Source organism: Crocodylus siamensis, chromosome 2, assembly GCF_052110815.1.
Source record: "Crocodylus siamensis isolate JL-2025a chromosome 2, ASM5211081v1, whole genome shotgun sequence".
NCBI classification, from domain to species: domain Eukaryota; kingdom Metazoa; phylum Chordata; order Crocodylia; family Crocodylidae; genus Crocodylus; species Crocodylus siamensis.
The window spans coordinates 32,345,506-32,370,610 of NC_143396.1; the positions used below are offsets into that span (position 1 = coordinate 32,345,506).

Sequence of the window (25,105 nt, forward strand, 5' to 3'; positions counted from 1 at the left end):
GTTCCTCTCATTTGCAGCCATTTAAGGTCTAGGAAGTTCTAATTCAGAGGCCGTATGTGTAATTTCCATGCTCAATAGTTACTGATGCCCCTTTCCTCCAAAAATTTGTTTGATCCCTTTTTGAATCTGGCTAAACATCTGGTGGCAATGAATTCCAAACTTTAATTACATGCTATGTGAAAAAGAACTTAACTTTTAACTTACTACCTAGTAGTTTGATTTTGTGGCCCCTAGTTCTTCTATTGTGAGAGACAGTAGATAATAAATCTCTATTTACTTTCTCTTGGAATTCACCACAGAGCTCAATGGGAGTTTGGCACATGCGTGTGTGCGCACGCACACACACAGCCCCTGCTGTGCTCAAAGGGCAGGGGTTGGAGGGGCAGAGCTGGTAGCAGCTGAGAGCATGGAGCCACCAGCCCCTCGCTCTGCTCAGGTCCCAACCTGGGCAGGGGCCAAACTACTGTAGTGCCCAGCCTGTCTCAGCCTTCCTGGGAGTTTGGTCCTAGTCTGATCACGCGGGGGTTAGGCCAGGCTCTGCAGGAGTTTGGCCCCTGCCCCAGTCATGCAGGGGACAAACTCCCATGGAGCTCAGCCTGGCCTGGTTCCTGCATGATTGGGGCAGGGACCAAACTCCCATGGAGCCCAGCCTGGCCCAGCGTCTACATGATAGGGGCAGGAGCCAAACTCTTGTGAAGACAAGCAATTAGCAAAGGGAGGGAGCACTCAAACACATAAGCCCGTGCCTGAGAGGGAGAGTGTGTAGGCCACACATAGGCCTATGTGGTATAAGCCCTAGGTACATTGCTGCTAAACTTGGTCATTTGCAAGAAGGCTAGGGCTACACTGAAAAAAATGTGGCTGAGCAGCAGCAGAAGTAGGCCTGAAAGCCTGATGCTTAAGTGACCATGGAGTGTGGCTTTGCAGATTCTGCAGCTGACTTAGTCAGTGGAACAGAGGAAAGTGTCCATTAGCTAGACACCCCCAGACAACACAAGACCTCAGTAAGAACAAGGCAGCCTTGTTAACCAGGCTTGAGACAGCATTCTACCATGGGAAGAAAGGAGATAAGCCCTCGTTACTCCCCTGTTATTTTCTCAAAGATATACATTTTAACTAATTGGCATCTTCTTGGCCCATGACAAATCTAGTTTAATCTGGTTCTGGAAGTTTCAGTGAAACAAAGATATTTAAATAAAACTAATCAGAGACCATTCATTAAAATATCAAAACTGCAGTTCTGATACCACAGCAATGAAGACCCATCCTGTAAGACTGAACTAATCCTCAGCTACTAATTTTGCTTTATCAATTAATCAATACATTTCTCTCATTGGTTGAAATGACTCAAGGGTCCACTTGAATTTTTTACCCATCCACCCCTACTAAAATTTGTCAAACAGGAGGGAGATAAATTCTGCAGGGAATGGAAGAAGGTGCCTGCTGGCGAAGGGCAGAGACAGTAGCTCGTGTGTTTCAGGAGCCAGGACGCCGTGACACAGACAGCAAGAGCCAGGGTGGGCCATCCCCTCCTGCGAAGTTTGTGTACTCCAAGGGACAAGACTTCAGTTAAAGCAGCAGTACTTATTTTTCTGTTTGTTGTATTATAACCAGGGAGGAAAGAAGTTTCTGTTAAAAAACAGCAGCTTATTTGTTTATGTTAACATTACAGTGGTGGACCTGAAGTGACTTTCAAAGGGACAAAGAGATCACAGAGTGCTGGAGGGGCATAGTATTGGGCCCTGCCACAAGGTAGGGGGGGGAAATGAGATACAGTGAGAAGATCTTCCCCCCAAAAACTGAGAAAAAGCACAGAGAGGTGGACTGGGGCCCAGAAGCTGGGACCAGAACAGCCGACTCAACCAGAGAAAAGGGGTTGAGGCCAGGGAGGCTGGCATCCCAATAAAGCTTGCTGAAGTCTGAGGATCAGGCAGTGAGGAGGGTGAGAGGACCTCACTCAAGTGTTAAATGAATACATCTGCAAAGCATGGGCATGACTATGGGAGCAGCAGGAGCTCACAATCATCACCTATAAGGTGTGACTGAGGAACTGACTTAAAGGAGAAATCCACCTGACAAAGTGAGGAGCAAGAGGAGCCTGGAATATAGTGCACCTAGGAAGAGGTCACCGCATCTGTCACCAGCCTCCTGAACTAGAAACCCTTAAAGGCCAAGTAGTGGCAGGCAATATAGGAGGCAAGGCAGAGACAAGGGGTTGTGAGCAGGCAGGCCTAACCACCAAGGGACCTCTAACACCAAGTGGATCACCTCATATCTGCTACAGGGTCCCTTTTAATTTCTGCCTAACTAGCTTCCTTATTTTGGTATAGTTTTTTCTTTCTAAAGTTAAAAGCTACTGTGGTAGATTATCAACCTATCTCCCTTCCTACTGGGATGACAAATTCAATTGCATTGTGGGCATTCCTACAGAGGGCTTGACGCCACCAAATGTTCTGTTATTAAAGAGGGGAAAGACTATTTTAGCTTTCTTTTTCTTTACAATTTTCATAAACCAGCCAGGACAACTTTCATGAACCAGCCGTGTTGGCAATGAACAAAGTAAATGATCAAAACAACAATTATATAGACAAAGCTAAAATTCTACTGAAGCAATGACAGGTCATTTCCATGAAGTTGCACCTGCCCTTTTTATGTTCCATATGACAAATGTCAGAGACAGCATTCAGGAAAAAGGTGTTTCTCTGATAAGGAAAAAACCTTGCAACAGTTCCTTTGGGGGGAAACAAACAGTCTTCCTCCCCTCCTTTCAAAAACAAACCATCAAACTTATTGCTAACAATTTGTACTAAGCTTCACACAACAAGATCTTTAAGTAACAATGTTCCATAACTGTTTCTGTAACAGAGTATCCTGGGGGCCTAAGATTATTATCTCACAGTGATAGATAGGATCTGCAGTTTACATGTTAATTTTTTTTCCTAACTCCCAGCCCTAAAAATCATGCCTGGAATTTGAAAGCCAAGCTGTGTTCAGACTCATGCATCAACATCCTAAGAGCTGTGCAACCGGAAGAACTTTGCAACAATTTTTTGAACTGGGCTTCACAAGAGAAGAGTCCAGTTCAGGCTGCTAGCTGTATGGACTCTAAAAATAGCAAAAATCCTTATTTTACTCAGCTATACATACAAAGAGAAAATCTGTTAAAAAACAGCAGCTTATTTGTGTTAACATTACAGTGGTGGACCTGAAGTGACTTTCAAAGGGACAAGGAGATCACAGAGTGCTGGAGGGGCATAGTATTGGGCCCTGCCACAAGGCAGGGGGGAAATGAGATACAGTGAGAAGATCTTCCACAACCACTCCCTAAATGCACAGAGAGGACTAACTTTATGTAGAATAACCTTGCTTTACATAGGAGGGATTCCCCATGTCCCACATCATGAAGCAGCATAGAACTGCCAGGTGCTATACACCTCAGGTGAAACTCATAGATTTAGAAGTCCAACCATATGGTGGTGACATCTGAACGAGTAAATAGAGGTTGATGCTCTTGTTGGTAGGATCTAGTATGAGTTGGGGTACAAAAAAAGCCCAAAATACAAAGCAAAACAACAAAAAATCCAAAAACAGTTGTCATGTCACCCATTAGTTGAGAGAATGAGAAGCTGATGGTAGTCCTTGTCTATGTTATAAAGGGAAGAGAAAGACCTTCTATCAGTGATGGCGAGTATCATCGTATGTAAATACTGGAATATGTCATAAAGCTCAAAGTTGCTTCAGCTATTGCACCACAAAGCTAAGATAAGAGATGTGGGTTCAAGTCACCAGTTTGCTACAGACTTCCACAATGACCTTGGGCAAATCAGTAAGGTCAAGATCCAAACCGGCCAACTGGGACTGCAGATCTCCCAAAGGAGTGCCTTTATCACTCAGCTACAGTCAAATTCCCTTTTGCTTGCTTTCCTCCTGGCCCACGAGTCTTGCATTCTTTACTGCCTAGTGGCCCAGCTTCAGCAGAAGCAATGAAGGACTCAACCACATTGATTATTCAAGAGCTTATAGTTGGGGAACTTTCCTGGCAAGCTGGGGAAGTAATCTGAATTCTCCCCTGGCTGAGGAAGGCCTAGAAGCCACATCGCCCGATTTCTAGGCAAATGTTCTAATGAGTAGGTATGCTGCAGAAGGTAGGCAGAATCACCCCTAATGATCAGGCAGGCACATTCCTTGGGTGTGGTGGCTCCTGAGATGACAACAGCACCAAAGCTCTGAGGTAAGTTATTCAGGCACACTGTGACGGGGGCCATCCTGGGGCCCGTTACAATGTCGGCTTGCCCGCCTGTCTGGGGCAGTCCACCCTGACTTTCCTGCTACATCTTGATGCATCTGAACCAGATGGAAAAATGCAGGAGGCTGCCCATTTAATGCTCTGATTCTAAGGGCATAACATACTGCTCTGACTTTCCCTTTACCATGTTCCATGTCTCACAGATGGCATCCAAAATCACTTCCACTATTACTCCCCTGACCCCAAGTGCTGGGCCACACTTGGCCTTGGGCTCAAATTTAGCCTCGGGTGTCCGTAGACATATCTTGGCCACATGTCCCCTTCACTGGGCCTTCTACTCCCACATGCTTTGGGGTCCTTGCCTTTGTTAGGCTCCTAGCCCCTCACATTCTGCCCCCTCACTGGAGCTTCTGGGCTTTGGGCCTCACACTTTTTTTTCAGGTGTCTGTTGACATGCCTAGACCTCACTCCTACTCAGGCCTCCCATTAGGCATCACTCATTTAGGCCTTGGCCCTCGGACCCTTCTGGCACCTGTGCTGTTGCCCAAGCCTAGTGCCTTTCTCTCAGGGTGTGCTCCCCTAGCCTTTCCCCTCCACAGGGTCACCCACAAGGCAGTGGGGGCTGAGGCTTTGTAGAGCCCCATACTTGCCTTTCACTAGGGTTGCACTCATGTGGCATTTCCTGGGGACTGCTCTACTGCACGCAGCCTATCCACACCATCCTCTCCAGCAAGGTGTAGTTTTAGGTCATTCCTCAGGACCAACTGCAGGCCCACCTGCCCTGGTCTTCCATTCACTCACTGGGATCCTCGATGCTCTTCCTTCTGGGCTGCTCATTCCTGGGCGCTCTATTATAGCCGCCACCACATCACAGTCACCAACCCCAACTCACTCAGACCACCTTATAGGATTCCTCCTGTCAGGAGGCTGGGCTTTAGCCTCTACCATTTTAGCACACTGGCTGCTGACTGCCTACCCTCTCTTGGCAGTGATGTCCCCCCTCAGGGAACTTAAGCCTCTTTTAGGCTCTGACTGGCTCTAGGCCAGTCAGGGTGTCAGTAGCTCTCCACAGCCCTGGCCTGCCCCTCAGTGGGCTTACCTGCCCTTCAGCCTGTCAGTCCTGGCCCCCCTGTATTGACCAGTCAAGAGTCCTGGGTCAATTGAGAAGCAGCTGACTTCTTCCCTCAATAGGGGCCCCCTCCTGGGCCCACCATAAAGCCAACAACTGATACTGGGCTTTCCTAGAGACCCAGAGAGCTTATACCTGGAAGCCCTTTGCTCCGCTGGGCTCATTTGAGCCCCTGGCCTCACCACCAGTTCCAATCAGGGCCTGCCGGCCTCTCAGTAGACACACAACCTCTAAGCCTGTGCCTTCTCTAGGCCTAGGTGTACATGACCTCTCTAGAGCCCCAGGCCTTCAGCCACTTCCTTGGGGCTTGGGACCCCACTGGGTCCTGAGGAACCTCCTCCTTTCCCCATAGTTCCTACCCTGACCTTCTGCACATTACCAGAAGCTGGCTGAGCAATGTTACTCCTGCAGCCACTGCCAGCTCTGCTCCTCGAGCCTGCTCTTATACTGAGGCTGCTCAGCCCTGCTCCAATCAGGCAGCTTCCTGGTTGTCATGTAAGCACCCGATTGGCTTTGCCATCACCTGCAGGCTGCCTCACAGCTTGCTCAAGCCCTAGTGGCAAGCACCCAAAGGCGTGCTGCTACACATCTTCCCCCTTAAAATCCTTCCAATGGGGGTGTGTGTGCGTCTCTCTGCTACTCCCCCACCCCCCGCAGGCTCCTCTGTAGCCAGCACAAACCCTTAAAGTGGCAGGCACCCAAAGGTGCTCTGCCACACGCATCCCTGTGCATAGTTTCCCAGGTGGCTTCCTGATTGAAGGCCTGCCTCCATTGATTCTATAGGGAGCCTAGGTACCCAAACTTCTCTAACTAGATTATCCCTCCTATGGCAAATCATCTAATATTTTGGCACTGCAACATGCTTTGTCTGAGGCTGATGTGAATCTGGGCCAAGTTCTTCTGAGTAGGGATGTGCAGCACAATGGAGTGGGTATCCTGAAATACTTAAGGTCACTGTACCCCTGTGGTAACTAAACCTGCTGTGAAGCAAGGTATGTTAGTCCAGGGGGAAGATTGTCCTTGCATGGGTATACTGAGTCCAGTGCCTAAGCTTGCTTACTCAGAACTAATTCAGTATCTCTGCATGGCACTGCATTAGGCTGTGTAGACAAACCTTCTGTGCCTATCTATAAAATGGGAATAACAACACTTCCCTAGGTCACAGTGGTGCTGTAAGGACAAATATCTTAAATATTTGTGACATACTCAGAAACTACAAGAATAGGGGCACAGATACAGCAAGAGTTTCAGAGTGAAGAATACATCCCAGGAGGCCTTGTAGGTTTTACATTATTATGAAATAGCTTTAACACACTGCAACTTTGGACATGTTGTCAATGATGTCATGGGCATGTAGTAAATGCGCATGTATGAATATCTTCTCTTCATTACTATTTCCATTCTGCAACAGCAAACACTGCCTGCCAGTAATGCATTTTCTGGCACTTCTTAGGTGGTTGAAATCATCTGGCCTTCCTAATGCCATGTCATGCTTTCAAGGTGTTTAATACTGATAACCAACCACAGATGCACTCCCTGGACTTTCCCTATTGCTTCAATAACACTGTGCCTAAACTTGCTAACTAGCATAATTTTATTCAAGCAGGGATTGGAAAAATTTGCTGAGTTTCAAATAAATATAAAAACAGCTACGTGATCAGCGTAAATCAATTGCTCTAGATGCATCCACACAGTTTTACGTTCAGGATTTTTTTCAAACCCCCCAGATGGAGGTTTGAACACAAGTGCTATCACCAGTGGCATTTTCTACAATATTGCAATGCCTGTCTTAAAAAGATTCATGCAGCTTTATTTAGTAGTACATGGAGAGTTGACCAGTATTAAGTGCATATTTCTGACAGTCTCCAAAGTTACAAATAAAGCAGTTAATGAGAAGAAAAACTGCCCATATTGCCTTATTCCCAAGGCCCAAATCATCTTTAAGACAGAATACAGTTACAAACGATACTTTTCCCCTTTCTATAACTCCTTCTTCTGAGATTACACATTTAGATGGATAGTTTTTTTTTTACAATAAAACTACAATACATTTTAGTGATAGAATCAAAAGCTCCAGCATTAATGGTATGCAATCCACAATAAAATTTCCAGAATGAAATCAAATCCACTCATTTTTAAATGTAAAATATATATTTATATTCTTAAAGCAAATTAATGTAAATATTTTTTAAAACCCAAAGTGTTAAGCTCATTGATATATTCAGGTTTTTAAAATGTCATTGTAATTAGCTGTGTTAACAGTAATTATAGGTATCTTTTTCTCTAAGGTGGCTGATATTTTGAGCCAAATGTTCCACTAGTGTAAACCAGTGTAGTTCCCCTGAAAACAGTAGAGCTGTGACAATTTATGCCACCTGGGTACCCAACCAAACTCATTTAGTCGATATACCGGCCGTAACTTGCACAATTAAAACAAAATGTTTTAAGCTAAAAATGCAGAAAACCTTATACCCATTTTTGAAAATTTACACTTGGGGGCAAATGCTGTAGGATACTCATCACCTTTTTTCTGAAGAGCTACTGAGTATCCCTAGCTTGCTTGCTTGCTTTTTTTAAAAAAAGGAAACAACAGAACAATTTCAGTGCTAGAAATAATAGGAGAAAGGTGTGAGCAATAAAAACGAGGAAGGCATAAGCAGAAAAGTGAAAGAAAGCATTACAAGGAACAACAACTGGTTTACAACTCCTGGGTGCTACAGTTCACTCAGTTCTGTTTTTGTTGCTTTTTCCTCCCACTTCATGCATTTCTAAACCTTTCTGCATGAAACATTGAACAATAATAAAAGCTCTCAAAGCTTCCATGATTTCCTTCTTCCTCTTAGTCCAAAGGGAGGCTTCTTCTCTAAACTGTATTGGTACTGCAGGGATAAGATCTTCAAGAGGTGAAGGTGTAGCACTGTTGATCTCAATGCAGCTTTGCTGATTTATAGCAGCTGAGGTGAGCGCCTTTGCAGCCACTTATGTTGCAAGTTAAATTATTACACGCTTCACCTCTGTTTTGTTCATGTGAGCTTCCGCATGTTGTTAATTATGATTAATCTTAAAATATTTAAAATAATGTGTCATATAAATATTAAGAGAGAAACTCTACCTCCTATTATACCACGGTCAGTCACTGGTTTCCAAAATGATATGCCAGATGTAGACAAGAACAGAATTTAACCCTGAGTTTTATACAATGCTTTGCTCAGGTAGGTAGGTAACACACAATATCAGCCAAAATTTTAAAATAAGAATTAACTGAACGAATCTACTATCTTACAAATCCAGAGAAAACCTGAGGGTGCTAGACAGAAAGAAAACACATGGCCTTTGAGGTATTGTAAGCCCCCAGAAGATGCAGAAAAACAGAACAAAAAGCAAAAACACAACAAAACACCCTCCCCCCCAAAAAACCAACCAGAAACAAAAACAAACAAAAAAACCCAAGGCACCAGGAACATGACTCTGCTGATAAATACTGGACCAGGATCACAGGATGCTGTTTTTGAACGGCATTGTTTTTCATTTCACTTTCAATCTTGGCATTACACCCTATTAATGATTAAGTTTTGTTCCATGTGCCAGTTTCATTGCTATGCTTTCCAAGAATTATTTTAAAGATAAATGTATTGTAAGGGAACATAGCCACAGCACATAGAATATTCTGTCCTTTACACGGGTAGACATTTCACCTCCTGTTATAGGTTAGTGAGTCTGTCAGGAATGCAGTGAAATATCACTCAGAATACTACATGTGGCAGAGTTATAAAATACAGAACCCTACAACTGAAAACTAGAAAAGTATTTTAAAATGGCATTATAGCTTTGACACATCTTGCGTAAAGCCAGTAAATGGAGACATTCAGTGGCAGGGGCCGAGCAAAGTAAGTCTTTGCTATCTCTTTTGATCCTCACATAAACATTTATTTAGTTTAATAATTCTTCTAAAGTTTTGTGGGAATGGCTTGTGTCTTCTTACAGATTTGGACTCTGCACTACACTAATACAAATAATGATAAACAACAATCCATTTTCTTTTGGAGTCAGTGGAAATGCTATATCCGAGCAGAAAGGTGGGACATGAATTGATCCAGAAGAAGCAACAGTGCCTACTTATTCATATACACCAGTTACCAGGGTACTTGGCTTTCCTTGGAAGACTCGTGTAACTCTTGATCAGGACTATCCTGCTTAGTATGTGAAATCCAATGAAATAATACCCTCAGAAATATGTCAGTGTGCCTCTTAATCTCTGTAAAATAGTCTTGAGCAGAAAAGAGTCCCTTAATTAAATCAGCACTAAAATTTGTCTAGCTGATTAATACAATGAGGAAATTCTCTGTTTCGCTGTGAAAACACTTTTTCCTATATTCTATTATGATTTATATTCCTAAACCTTTTCTTAAAACAAGATCTCCAAGCTGATATTTGTTCATTTGGGTTCACCTAAGAACTATAATCTAGGATTAAATCAAATACATTTTTTCTTGGCACACACACACACACACACACAAAATCACAATAAAAATAACCATTTTTTTTTTTGTTCATGAAGCATGGCATTTTCATGGCTAGGAATTGCCCAAGGGAACACAAAAACTAATGTCAAGAAATGTTATGGACACAAAAGGCCTCTGAATAGATGAAAATCTACATGACGACATTTGGATAAAAAGATACCCACCGACTCCAGTGGAAGTTGGTTTGGATCCTTCATTAACAAACTTTGCTCTTATGTAACAATGAGGCAGATATAGCTTTAGCAACAAAATGCAATAAGACATAAAATTAACCATGCCATTTTTGTCACATTTTGAAGAAATGCCATGCAGCTCGTAGTGCCATAGGTGCTAACTTTGGTTTTTGCTGGTTGGTGGCAGTGGGTGTTGGAGTGTGGATCTCTTCTCCACCCAGCCCCTAGCCTGACTATCTGGCCCTTAGGATCCCAGCCACCCAGTTCACTTAGCTTTCTCTTTCCTGAGTTGCCCTGGTCTTCTCTGGGTCTTGTCCAGGTTCCTCCAAGGCTCCTTTATTCAGCCACCTTGGTTCTGCATCTCCACATGAGTTGTGCAGCTCCAGGGGAACCCCAAAGCTAATGAGAGCAGGCTCCTCCTGGTACATGATCCCAGGTCTCCAGAGGAATACCCTTCTTCTGGATTGCCTCCGGACTCCTTTTTTGGGGCACCGGTAGCCATGTGGCTCATGGATGCTGAAAACTTGTTAATTTTTTTCAGTGGGTGCTTGAGCCCTGGAGCACCCAGATAGTCGGCATCTATGCCCAGTGCTCCCAGTGACATAATTCAGTAAAACCTCTACAAAACATTCTAAAAATGCTCCATTCTCCTTAAACTCATCCCAGCAAGTTTCAGATAGGTTCTAAATGCATGGTAAAACAGGTTTTTTGTGGCTGCCATCTCTACATTCAAATTAAAGTCCAAAATCCTCAGAAGCTGAATGGCTAACTAGGCTAGCTTGGTTCAGGCATGCCAGTTTCTGTAGGTAATGTGGAAATGTTGAGTGCATCACATTTGTTCACCTTTGACTGCTAAGGTTTAAAGGCCCAGTGACAGAATTCCATTTCCCTTTGTGCCCCCCCCAAACCCAGTTCTCTAGCCATATAATCAGTGTTTTTGGCAGTTATGCACAGAATGTGATTTGATTATCCCTCCACTGAGAATGCATCATGTGCATGCATAGACTGAGACTATGCAGTAGGCTGCACAGTGACCAGGAAGGTATGCAACTGTATACACATGCCCATTCTGAATGTTTAAGTACATGTAAATCACAAAGACATAGCTAGTTAGAAACCTGTGATCAACATGATAAACAGTGGAGGGTGGGAAGGACAACCTTCGTATGTTTTAGCCCCAAGAGCTGAATGTTTGGGACGCTTGCCCAGGAAGCAAGAGATTGAGGTCCTAAGCCCCCCCACCCTAACCCAGAGGTGGTTGGAACTGCATCTTTCTGACTTCCTAGCATAGAACTATAACCACCACATCACAGGTCGGGCATTATTTAAGCCTTTCTTTTGAAGCTGTTTGGGAAGCCAAGAAGGGGAAGATATGTCAGGCCAGAAGAATGAGTATAAGCTGGTTGGTATGTATGGCACAGTGACATGGCTGCTGCCTTGGATGGAAGGGACCCTGGGTTGCAGCCTATAATCTTGCTCCTAATAGGGCGGAAACTTCCCCAATGCACTCCATCCAGAAACACTGGTGAAGAAACTGAATAACACCTTACCTTTGGCATAGTAGTTGGATCACTGTTCTGGCAAGGTGGGGTCTAGAACAAAGGTGTTTGGCTTCCTGGGTGAGTATCCCAACCATGCAGCTACCGAGGCTACTTCTCCTCTGACTTATGCTCAGGTCACCATGTTCCTGCCCAGTGTAGCCTGCTGCACATGCTCAGTTTACACATATATGCTTATGTATCCACAGTGCAAAGGTAAATAGAAATACAACCTGTGCAGAAGTTCCAAAAAGCACCACTTACATGGCTACAAAACTGTTATTTAGGTGAACAAAGTTAAACAGAATTCCACCCCAGATGCTCATTCACAGCTGGGTCTACTGAAAACAGATTTTATGAACACCTAATTATATAGTTTTATTCATACCATGAATTAACATGGTACTAGACATGGAGAGAATATTTTTAATTGATGCAAAGGCTGCTAACTTCCTGAATACCTAAGCTACCTCCTACTTTTTAAAACACACTTTTCTGAATTAGACATTTATTTATTCATAAATCAAATTAGTCACAAAGCAAAATGTATTTTGAAATTGGCTTAACATTCTCAGTTCAACACCATAAGGTATATTCTCCAATGGGCCAGAATCTACCCTTTCACCCAAAACAGCCAGGAGTAACTTCACTGCAGTCAATAAAGTTACACCAGTGGAAGTGAGATCAAAATCAGTCACAGTTGCTACAATCTTTTTAAGTGTTAATTGTACATTTCTTTTTTCTTTCTATTTTTCTTAACAGAAAGTAAGTCAGTGGGGACTGAACATTTTTGCTGGTGAACCACAAATTAGCCCTGCACCCTTATGGAGTACTACTCTAATATCCTCCCGTTGCCCGATCTGCTGCTCTGCATTCTGCTCCCTGCCCTATCTGCCTTTGAGTTGCCTGCACCATCCCCAATCCAATCTGTCATGTGCCACACAGAAGCTGCATATGCAACTTGTGACACATGTGCCAAAAGTTGACCAACCCTGACTTAGGTCATGGCACAAGTGCAATCAAATGCTAATGACATTTGCCAAAGTAGGGAGGCATTGTCAATGTGATGGACTGGATTCTCACAGAGAAAGACCATGAGGACTGGAATAAAAGAAATGGTATAGTTTTAAAAGTGCAAAGCTGTGTGCTTAGGGATTAATAATAAAAATATGTACTGTAGCTAGAAACTAATCTCAGATTTTGTAAAGAGGGGTGCGGGAGTGGTGACCAGCACAGCTGGGGTGACTGTATCTCCACTTCCAGCCTCCTCCCCCCTCAAAGAGGGGGCCGACCATGCCCCGGGAGCAGCGACAAGGACTTCTGATATCCCTCTATCAGGTATGAATCTTCCCTTCCCTTCCATTATTAGCAGCAAATCTTCTCCTCTCCCATTCCCTGCCCTCTGCCTGCCAATACAACTGGCCCCACTGCCCTAAGCTGACCTGGGGGCAGAGAGGGGAGGCTCTAGAGTGACTCCTACCCACTCCATCTGGGCTGCATGTGAAGCCAAGCTCAGTCAGAAACAGAAGAGACAGCAGTGGTTCCCTTTCCCTGTGTCTGCTTTCAGACTGCCAGGGAACACCCAGGAGGATGGGACAGAGAGGAGGAACCCACCTGCTGCTGCTGCTGTCCCCAGCTGGAGCATGCAGGACTGGCTCTGGAGTCTCCCTCTGCCCCTGGGGCAGCTGGGGTCAATGGCAGATGTGGGCAGGGAAGGGAGGAAGAAGGACTTTTTTGGGGACTTAAAAAAAGTTTCCAGCTGCTTCTCCTGTGATGGTGTCAACTGAAAAGGGGTTGCATCAGCCACAGTGGCTGCCACAGCACCCACTCTGGATCCACCCCTGATGTGATGCAGACAAAGTCAAATGTGATTTTAAGATATGTCAGGAACTGTATTTCCAGTAGTGACAGGTGAATATTACTGCCATTTTACATACAAGTTATGGGGACAAACAACTTAAACTAGTTTTAAGATAGCATTTGATCAGTTTATGAAAGGAATTATATCATGTGGCTGCTTGTGGTGCCAAGGGACTGGACTTGATGATCTAAGAGGTCTCTTATATGCTTATGGCCAGGTACAAACATTACACTTTTACAGTATAAGTGATCAGAAACTCATCTATACCCATAACAGAACAGAAGTTCAGCACACAAAATTGGTTTAAAAATGGCAGAACCCAGTCTAAGATTTTTCCCCCACCCCTCCCCCAAGGGAAAATATGTGTTCTGTTCACTACAAATATAAACTATGCCGCTCACAGAAAATGATGCAACTTAGATCAATTCCCCTTTAGGTTTTCTGAATGTCTGTAGCTAGCCTATGAGATAAATGTGCCTCCTTTATGACTACTTGAATGCATAGGTCAAAAAGAAATCTCAAAATCCAAGATCTGCAAGCTAATCAAATGGATCCAATCAGCTGGTTTTGTAATTGCACTTGTTTTAAGTACTTTGTAATTTCAGTCAAGAGCCACAGAAAAGGACAACTGCCTTACCTGTCTCCTTAGCTGTTTCTAGAGGAAAAGCTTAATCAATTGCCAGAAATGTTACAGACACCAAGAAGTAAAATAATTGCATTTGCTGCTAAGGATCGGAGCCAAACTATTCCGGTTCAAGATACAAGAAAGTCTGTGGATGCTGATTTTTTTTTCTTTCTATATTAAGCAACAAATGGCTTATTTATGGTGAAATTATCCTCTCCTTTTATGAAGTAACAGATCAGTCTTTGTGTAAGGACAGGTGAAGGCCCAGGTGAAGGTCTGGAATCCACCTGCAAAGAAGGCTAGGGGGCTGCAAGAGAGCTCTTCTGCAGCTAATACTTAAGACTGAAATAACAGCCTTTTATCATCTGCTTTCCTTGAGCAGAGACTTTGAGCCATCAGATTTGCATGCCTGTTTTTTTCCTGAGCCCCTGTGACTGACTACCCAGCCCTCTGCACATTATTTGCACCAAGTACAGCCATGGCATGCAAGGTACCAGAAATGATTAAAATAAGTAATGCTGACAGCTTTGAACAAGAAGCTGGCATTCTCACTGCTTTCCATCAATCCTGCTTCCCTGACTCCCATTTCTATCATTAATTAATAATTATTATTTATTCTTACACGGACTTCTAATAGAGGCTTCTGCTTTCTCTGCTGCAAAATGCCTTATGGCTTTGGTCTTGGTCCTCTCATTTCATTCCATTATTTTATCTCTTGAGATAACACTGTTAACTTAAACCTTGTATGTAGCTTATGTGAATAACACTCTCTCTTGCTGATCCTTCTCTATTCCATCTCTCTGCCTTCTTTTGTCAACTGTGTGCACCCGGCTACACCCTGCTTTCTGACTCCTGGCTGCTTCAAAGACAGAAGTCCTCCTTTCCACAGCCTCTATATCATCTTCTCATTCTCATTAATCCAGACCTTAATTTTGCTCCCAAGGTCAGGTGTTTGTATATCTACCATGCACCAGAAGTCAGTTTGTGTTCATGCACAATATATCTTTCCTGTAGGATTCTCTTAAACTAAGACCCATGAGCCCGCCAGTGTTTTCTGTGGGCAAATTTATCTCTGCTTCCTCTAGAATATTGCTAAAATTTGTCTCTGCCTCAGTTGAAATCTTTATTTGTTCTTTAACCACCTGCTCCCTTCTTGCCACTATTCCTACTTGTTCACTGACTTCCTAAATTTCTGCTATCAAGAGAAACAAAGAACCTACTTCACCAAAAAACAGAACTGATGTACCACACCTTGATGTATGGTAATTCTCAAAATCCCATTGAAAACCATGTCCCTAGTTTTAAAACTCTCTTGGGATTCATTCCATCCAACTGCCCTACAATCTGTTTCCCACATCAACAAAATACATTTTTTTAAATGTTTGGGTAACATAGATGAATTAATTAAGATTAATTCATTATTATTCTCTCTCTTAGTGTATCTACCTCCCAACTCTTAACTCCTAGCTTTTGTCTCCTCCCTATAATATTTCTTAATTAGAAGTTAATTTTTTACCAAAGATGTCCCATTTACTGGAACTGTTTCACCTTCTGCTTTACCTTACCGCTTTCTCTATCTCAATCACTTCTTTTCTATACACTCATCCTTATGACTTTCCTTCCCGCTCTTTTCCACTGATCTTGGATGAACTCTTGCTATAAATTGTTTAGTTACACTGTGTCTTCAAGCATCTGGTTTTTTAAAAAAATCTGGATTAGATTAATTGGGGAAAACACATACTTCATCAGTTTTTCAATTAGAAAGTACCAGCTGGTCTTGTTCAACAAAAGTTAGATACCTAAAAGGAAAGAATGCAAGTTACCCTGATTGCAATTAAACAGTGCAATATAACATTTGCTTCTCTAGAAATTCCTTGGTAGAATCACCTTATCATTGGTTGTAGAGAGTTAAAATGCCTATAATTATGGTTGCCTAACACTTTCCATTATAAGATTCTGTTTTCAGTTGCCTATAACTTTGTCAAACAATCATGTAGAAGAAAATTTCCCATAGTGGTTGTTTGCCTCAGGCGGAGGGTTTTTTTTGTTTGTTTTTCATTTTTTAAGTTTGAGGTAAACTGGTTTAGACATTTCAAAAAATGAGGTTGATACCAAGTTCAGTTAATCACAGGTTTCATAGGAAAGTAGGGCTGGAAGGACCTCATGAGGTCGTCTAGTCCAGGCCCCTACTCAAGGCAGAAATCACCCCCAACCAAACCATCTCAGGGAAGTGCCTGTCTAACCTCCTTCTGAAAGTTTACAAGGATGGAGATTCCACAACTTCTCTACGTAGCCTGTCCCAGTGCTTGAACACCCTTATGGTCAGAAAGTTCTCCCTAATCTCCAAACTAAATTTCCCCTGCTGCATCTTGAGGCCATTGCTCCTAGTCCTGCCCCTTAAAGCTGCACAGAAAAGTCCATCTCTGTCTTCTCTATTATTGCCCTTCAGGTACTTGAAGACTTATCAAATCCCCCCTCAGTGGCCGCATCTACACAAGATGCTGATTATGCAGTAACAGAGAATACTGCACAGTAGTGTCATGTGCCAGCAACCATGATGTGATGCTACAGCACAGCAGTCTCAGGCTATTGTGCAGCTAGCATCAGAAAGAAGCCATTTGTCAATGCATTTGTTAATACAAGTACTAAATGACTATGCAGTAGTGACTGCACAGTCAGAGTCTCATGTAGATGCAGCCAGACTTCTCTTCTCCAGACTAAATAACATTGTCTGCAGTACTACAGCCTAGCCAGTCATTGTCCAGTCTGTTATGCAGTTATTTCATCCCAAGTAACTGCAAGGCGGGGTCTGCTCCCAGCTCTGCACTTGTTCTTGTTGAAATTCATCTCATTGATTGTAGACCAATTTTCCATTCTATCCAGGTCATTCTGGATCCTACCATCCTGGGTGTCCTCAGTTGCACCCAACTTGGTGTCATCCACAAATTTGTGAAGCTTGCACTTGATGCCATCATCCAAATCATTAATGAAGATATTAAAAAATATTTGTCCTAGGACAGACTCCCCTGGGGAATCCCACTTGATGTCTCTTCTCATCTAGACATTGAGCCATTGAGGACTATTCGCTAGTCCTCATTGGGCATGTCTACACAGACACTTTACTGCACAGCAGATTAATTTGCTCTGTAGTAAAGCATTGTCATCTACACATGTGATGCAATTAGGGCACAATAGACTAATTTACTGTGCTGCCAGATAGTCCTGTCAGATACAAGTGGTATCCAACAGCACAGTAAATTACCGCACTTAAATGCACATGTAGACAGTGACATTGGGATTCATTTACTCCAGCTCAATTCAAGTATATTCAGTTACATTAACTGCACTGTAGACATGCTCACTGAGGACTAGTTGTGGTATCCAAAGTTCAGTATGGATGTAGATCTTATGTGATGCTGGGCAAAAAAGATAAATCAGAATGTTCATAGGTCAACACTGGGCACACCTACATGTGGACTTTACTGCACATTAGTCTAATCTAATGCACAGTAAAGCATCACTGTCAACACGTGCACCACAATTAGTGTGCAGTAGATTAATTTACTTTGGCATAGGATAGTCCCGTCAGACACAGGTACTATCCCACACCACTTAAATTACTGTGTTTAAATACACATGTAGATGGTGGTGTTGAAATTTGTTTACTTGGTCTCAAACCGAGGCAAAGTACATTCAGTCACATTAACTAAACATGTTGACATGCCCACTATGTCCTAAATCCTATTTCACTTTTTGCATTTAAATAGAATATGCTTGCCACATAAATGCAGTTTTTGGTGCTTACATACAGCTTGAGATTTGATATACTCCTGTAGAGAAACAGAAACCACCCATGTATATAGCTGCCAGAAATAGACTGGAAAAGAAAGAAAGCCCTCCAAAGTTTTAGCCTAGTCTAGTGACTGGGATAACTGCTGAGGCAGGTGGACAATTTGTAGGTCCCCCTTATTCAGAGAAAGTTTAAAACTGCATTTCCTGCTTTCTAGCAAAGTGCTATAACCACCAAGCCATGGGCAAGGCATTGCTAGAGTATTCTCTAGGCCTCCCACTGAAGCTGACCCATTGCACCTTTCCTTTAATATTCATTAGATAAAAAGCTCTTGGAAAAAAATGCCCTTTTGGGAAAAGGGTCCCAAGCCTAGGGCCTATTCCTTTTCAGGGCAGCATCTACCTCACCGAACCACACTCCTTCCCTGGACTTTTCTTCCTGGCTTCATGTATGTTCCTTACTTTATTATCCTATGAGCCAGGTTCAAGAAAAGTGTAAGAGGGGAATGTGGGAGGGCCCACAAGCCCAGTGATTAGAGAACTTTTCTGGGAAGTAGGATGCTATGGGGCTTAAAATTTGGGGCTCACTCTACCTAGGAAAGTGCTCTAATCACTAGGTATTTGGGCTAAACTTTTTTTCCTTGTGGCTTATAATATTGGATTTTCTGTCACTGTTACTGTGACTAAAATTTCAGGATCTAATTGACCATATGCATATACTCAGGTGAGACTGTTTCACAGGACTTCTGCCTGACCATGGCAATGGCCTACTGAACATGTGTGGGCTTATGTAGGCAGAGCTGAATCACAAACTGTTCATAAGTGCCAAAACCTGCACAAAAGCAGCTGTGGGTGCATCTATATGTGTATTAATGTGCTTTAGTTAATGCACAATTAAATCTAGTACCTCCACTGTGAGGTACTAGGAAAACGTGCATTAGCTTGTCTTAATGCACATCAACTAAAGAGCAAGGGGCATTTATACACGTGCTCCAGGAGTGTGCGGGGGGGGGAGGGTGCTTTAATTAGAGTGGTTCCAAGAGTCATTGTAATTAAGCACCCAGAGCATATTTCATAATGAAGGTTCAGAGCATGTTTCATAATGAAGGTTCATTTAGGGCCTGAATTAAGATTGCATGGACAACCCTGTGTCTGGTATTTCTTACATTCTGAAACCTTGGGGTTTTTTTATTGATGTAATTATGCACACTTTTCTCTCTGTGCCCTTGTGACAATTATTTACCAGAATTTGCAGATTCACTGGAATATGACAGGGCCATGCCATGACCACTTCTGCTATGGCCTCAAACTTACTACCTCTGGGATGTCAAAAGTGCACCTTTGTGCCTGGGCCACTGCAGCCCCCATTATACACGCAACACACAGAGTTGCAAAATGCTGACTTGATCCTGCCATAGACAATTACTAGGGCTACAAAACTGATCTCCAAAATAATTTGTGCTCATAGTGAGAGCGTGTATGAAACCTATATTTATACATGTAAACTCCTTATTTGCACAATAAAAAGTAGCAATTTGTGCATTTTACATGCATAATACACACACCCACACACATACACCCACATATACACACCCACACACACAGTGTGCGGGCAGTTTAAGTAGTTCTTCTTATTCTTCTGTAGAAAACACTACTCCAGATAGTGGGTGGAAGGGGCAGGCTCTAAAAGGTTGGTTCTTCATATGCAGGAGAACAGAGAGGTGTCTGTGAATAGAACCTCTATTGTACTCTAACATAATGGTTATTGAGCTGATCTTGTATATCCACACCTAGCAATGTGCTATAGCAAATAACCCCATCCTTTCCCAGTAAGCGAAGAACACAGGAAGAACTGTGAGCTTCCCCTGAGCAGCACAGAGCTGAGCCTAAAGGAATAGTTTAGCCCCAATTACTTTAATGTGCAAGACCAACATTTCTTTAAACTTAAAGTGTATGTAAAATGTGGCTTTGTTTTTATAGCATCTGACATTGGAGGACAGAGAGGATTTTGAGGTCTAAAATGAAAAGGTCCAACTACTGGAAATTAGACGTATCAGCATTTACACCAAAGGAAATAGCTGAGTAGATAACAAATGACATACAAAAGAATTTGGGTCTAATGCTTTAGTCACCTAAAATTCTTATGATCTGATGGGAACTGTTCACGGTGTGTCATATCCATCCTCAATCTCTGTATAGGATTTTTATTAGTTCCTAAGAGATGTTGTGACTGAGACTAGGCAACAGTTCATAGCTATCCTGTCTGATATTTCACAATATTCACCATTTGCTGAGATATTAAAGAAAAAAAATGTTTGATATTTTAAATCCTCTCGATTTTGTTCATTATTTCTCAGTGGGCCCCTTGCAACAAAACAGTGATATTCAAGATTCACAGCAAGGCATGTTGACCTCATTGATGACGTAATCAATTATGCTGGTACAAAACAAAGCAGAAATGAAGAGAAAAAGAACCTATGTTCTTTCTATGGTGCAGGTAGAGAGAGCACATTTGCCAAGAGGAATAGGGCAAAAGTAAAAGGGGAGTAAAATTTCTTTCCGGGTTTCAAGCAAATATATTTTTAATTTTTTTTAAAAAAGGTTATTTATGAAATTAATATTCCTCTAAGCAAAACAGATTTATTTCCACCACATCAAAATAAATAAAGACAATATAGAGTACACATCCAGTCCTAGGGGCATTTATCACTCTGGAATGAAGGTTTACACATCAGCATCTGTAATTATCCTAAATAGTAATGATTTACTATACTGTGGTGTCTGAAGAGGACAATATACAGACTACAAATTTATAACTGCATCATCCAAAACCAAGGTTTAAATTCTGCTTTTAAATACACTGCAGCACAGCTCACTGCTGTGTGCACTTAGGAGAATAGAAATGATTAATTCTGCCCATCAGCTAAGTTTTTGCTTACGATTATCACAATCCTTTGCTATGTGCAGCAGAAGAAAAATGGAATTCATTTATATGTTTAATTTTAAAAGCTTATTTAAAATCATGTAACAATACTAATTAATAACCACCAGAAAGGTTTAAATAAAATCACATAAAATGCTGACTTCTAAAAACTTAAACATAGCCACATGTAACAGACTTCTTTTTTCAATGCACCACTTCACAACCGTAGGTTAAAAAGGAATTTTCATTTAAAAATTAACACAAGAAAGTGATTGGGAAAGATGTAAATCAAACTGGAAGTGTATTGCCTAATGAGAGCTCCCATGATGAGCTGTACATCTGAAAAGAGCAGAATGATCAATTCACTACAAGGCAGAAAGAAGCAAAGAGTGTCTTGCATAGGATGATTTCCTTTTGGAATCCCACAGCAGGAACTGGAGAAAACTTTACATTCAGAGACCTAAAGTTATCTGTTAAGCTAATAAAATAAGACCATTATGGAAGAAATATTTTAGGGGGTGGGGAGGGGGAAGAAAGATTTCAATTTTTTATCCCCTACTACCTCTTTGAGCAGCCCCTTCAATGGTTATTTCAATCTCAGTTTCCTTTTCTGGGTATAGTTTTTATCCTGCTATGTTACTTCCATCATGCCAACTGTGTCCTAACAGAGAGCCTTCTTATTTCATTTGCATTTGCACATGCAGGAGTTATAGAATATGCCAAGAAGGATCCCAAAGGTGTTGGCAGTTGATACAATGTTTTAGATTCAAAATGGCACTCTGAATATTTTGAGCTTGCACAGTCACAATAATCTAGAATTGGCACCTGAAAAAACTCCAATATGATATCTTATTTCTGTTAGATTTTATACTACATACATCTCTTGGTTATTTTGGGGTAGACCTCTCCTATGTAACTGATAGAAAAAGATAACCAATTGTTTTTAAACCTACGTGAAGCAACACTGAACAATGTCCAACTAGTCTATCAGGAGAGTCTATGTTGTCCCTGATTGGACAAGAACAATATTGACTTTAACTGCATTTTGTTTCAGTGAAGGGGTCTGTCCAACTCTCACAGGATCACAGCCATAGAGAAATGCAACTGTTATTCTGTCTAGCTCTTCACAGAGCTGAAAACATTTGGTATCTTCTTGAATACTCTTCTTGTCTTAAATCCATTTTGAGTAATTATTTTTATAATTAAAATAAAATAAACCGTTATTATGGCCAGATCTGAAGGACAATTACCTAATGATGCACATTATTTTCTTAACCCTCTGCCTAGAAATAAAAATATTACATGTGTAGCAGGGCACCAGGGTGCCTGCTACTAGCAGGAGGAATAGGGCTGCTGAAGCACCCTGGAGCAACACAGATGGGGGTTGCTAGGGCAACCAGGCAGGTCATGTGGCCAGGAGGGGGCACGGCCAGGCCCTTATAAACAGCTAGGCCAAAGCCTAGCTAGCAGTTCCCTTCTGGCAGCCGCAGGAGCAGCCAGAGTTGGGGACTTGCAGCTTTACCTTGCTGACCGGCTGTGATGATGCTGGGAACAAGAACACCCTAAAAGGAGGTAGGATTGAGAGCCCTGGTGGGGGCTTGGAGTACGGAGACTCTGTGTTTATGTTACAGCCAGATGGCTTGAGTCTCAGTTATAGTTTACACTGGAGGACCGGGTGAGGCTGTAGGGGAGCGAGGAGGCCTCAGGGGAGCTCCCCAGCAGCTTGGGGGTCCCCAGTGCCCAGTAAGGGCACAGTGCTAGCAGGGCACTACAGTTGCACCGGAGAGGCACGGGTTGTGCCAGAGAGACGCGCGGTGTTTGCCCAGAAGGCAAGAGACCCAGAGAAGGGTCAAGGGGGCCAGGCACGGCGGCGGCCACCTGAGCCCCAAGAGCGTAGAGCGCGGTATAGGCCCGGGAGGAGGGCAACCGCCGCGGAGAGCGTGGCGTGGGCCCTAGAGAGGGCAAGGCCCCAGAGGGGCCAGAGAGAGCGCGCAGAGAGAGTGTGGCGCAGGCCCAGAGGCTAGGCAATGGCCGCAGGAAGCGCGGCGTGGGCCCTAGAGAAGGCAAGGCCCAAGAGCAGGGCAGCAGGTGCGGTGAGCGCGGTACAGGCCCTAGAGTGGGTGAGAGGTGCGGTGAACGCGGTACAGGCCCCAGAGTGGGCAAGAGGCGCGGTGAGCGCGGTCAGAGACCCCAAGAGGGGCCGCAAGTGTGGAGAGCGCGGCAGAGACCCCGAGAGGGGCGAGAGGAGCTAGGGCGGCGGCTATGTGCCAGGCCCAGGGGTGCCGGTAGTAGCTGGACATTGGCGAGACAGGCCCGGGGGCGCCAGGAGCAGGCCGGTGCATAGGAGCCCGGCCCAGGGGCGCCAGGCGGGTGAGGAGCCCAGGGTGCCCGAGAAGGAGAGAGAGCACCCGAGTGGAGAGGGACCGCACAACATCCCAAGGAACAGCTGCAAGGCTTGGGGTGTGCTAAAGGGGAGGTTTGGAGGCACGCATTGGCCCATAAGGCTGGGGTGAGGGTACCCCACTTTGGAACGGAGGTGATCCCAGCAAGGTGTCATAGGGGTAAATAGGCAGCCTCCCATTCGGAACCTCAACAGCAAAGACGTGGCAGGCGAGTAGAGGGTGCCGGATCACCCTAATTGGCACGGCAAGGGGGCGCTAGCGAGCTCACGGCCGGTCGCGGGCCCCACCCCGTGACAACATGCTAACTACAAAATATGAACTGTCCAGACTCACATTTTAGTATGTGCACCGTACATCCACACAAGGGAATACTTTCAAAAATAAAAATAAAGTTCTAAACTTTGAATGCACTTCAAGGGTCAAAAAGCAATGAGAACAAATGCATATTTAAACATACAAATTACAGTCAATTCAATGCAAAGCTGAAGAAACAACTCATGTTCTCAGGAGCAAAAAGCAGAATGGATGCTTAGAGGGTACTGCTGCCTTCATAGCCAAAACTTTCCTTCCTCCCAGTCCTGAATCTTACTGAGAGAGGTGGAAAAGAGGAGGAAACTAGTGGATGGTGGTAAGAACTTGCTGTAATTGACTCAAAAAAGTGAATTGGAGAGAGGAAGAAAATCTGAAATTTTAGCAAGAGAGGATGAAGAATTTCTAGCTTACAGGCAACAAATCCAGTCAAATTATCCAAAGTTTAAAAAGTTCATGAAAAACAAGGGAGCTCATCCTGATTTCTTGCAAACTAATGACAGAACTCCTATTCCCTTTAATAGGGCATCACTATTTTCTTCATTGTTTTCTTAATTACAAACACCGATTAGCTTGTGCTCTATTTTTGTTACTTTGGCTTCCCCAAAGATGATTGTAACCTTTTAAAACATTACTCACAATAATCCTCAAGTATAGTATCACTTACCCTGAGGTAGTTGAGGGTGAAGTTTGTCAGACCCATTCGGGTGATGTTTTTGGACAGCTGCTCCAGCACCTGAGGGTCTTGTGCCTAAGCAGGGAAGAAAAAGGAAATTTTCACTTGCTTTTTAATTTGTAGTTGTTTTTGTTTTGTTTGAGGGGGGCAGTCAGTCTTGTGAGAAATGCACATTTTAAGGCCAAATTTAAAAGTAGAATAAATAAAATCACTGCTGAGGTCCTCAGATGAAACTGGAAAATATTAAGTAACACTAATTTGCTGTAGGATAAAGTCCATTTCTGTTGGTTTTTACAAAACATTTTCTGATCCAGCTCATCTGAGGGTCTGCTGAGACCCTGATCTTCTAGTAGATAGCATACGGCCAGACTAGCGTGCCTGTGTAAAAAAACAACTGAAGTAAAAGAAGCTCCTTTTAAAAGCAGCAGACTGTGTGAGAGCCATCACCTCCAGATAGAGGGTTCACACAAATGAGGAAGATGAAGGATAAAAGAAAACAGATTAGCACCCCCCCGATAACATATTTCAGTATGTGCCTTCCATGTTTTTATTCATGTGATTGAACATAAGCATAGGCTGAAGTACCTTGCTGAACTGTGGGGCTAAGATATTTTCCCAAAGTCATGGGGGAAGTCAGTGACAGAATCAAAAACTGAACTGCTAACACCTGAGACCCAGCCCAGGGCTTTAACCATGAAACCATCCTTCTGCCTTAAAATCATTTTAAATAAGCATAATCCTGGAACACACCCTGTTCTTAAAAACAATACATGCTGATTTTGTCTGCATACGCACATTCAAGTAATCTGGGAGAATTCTCCCGGGTTTGTTTTCCTTGTAGGAAAACTTACCTGGACATACCTGAACAAGCATTTGAATGCAAAGCCCCAAAGAGCAGAGAGCTTGCAGTG

General features: G+C 43.2%; 1 protein-coding gene across 22 annotated transcripts in view; it reads right to left on the minus strand.

Moving 5' to 3' along the window:
• LDB2 (LIM domain binding 2) overlaps nucleotides 1–25,105 on the minus strand; it is a 345,799-nt gene that overhangs the window by 37,592 nt on the left and 283,102 nt on the right. For all 22 annotated transcript variants that reach the window (XM_090035645.1, XM_090035640.1, XM_090035639.1 and 19 more), the window contains one exon: nucleotides 24,186–24,269. In XM_090035645.1, the coding sequence (XP_089891771.1) occupies nucleotides 24,186–24,269 (84 nt within the window). The remainder of the gene's footprint in view (nucleotides 1–24,185; nucleotides 24,270–25,105) is intronic.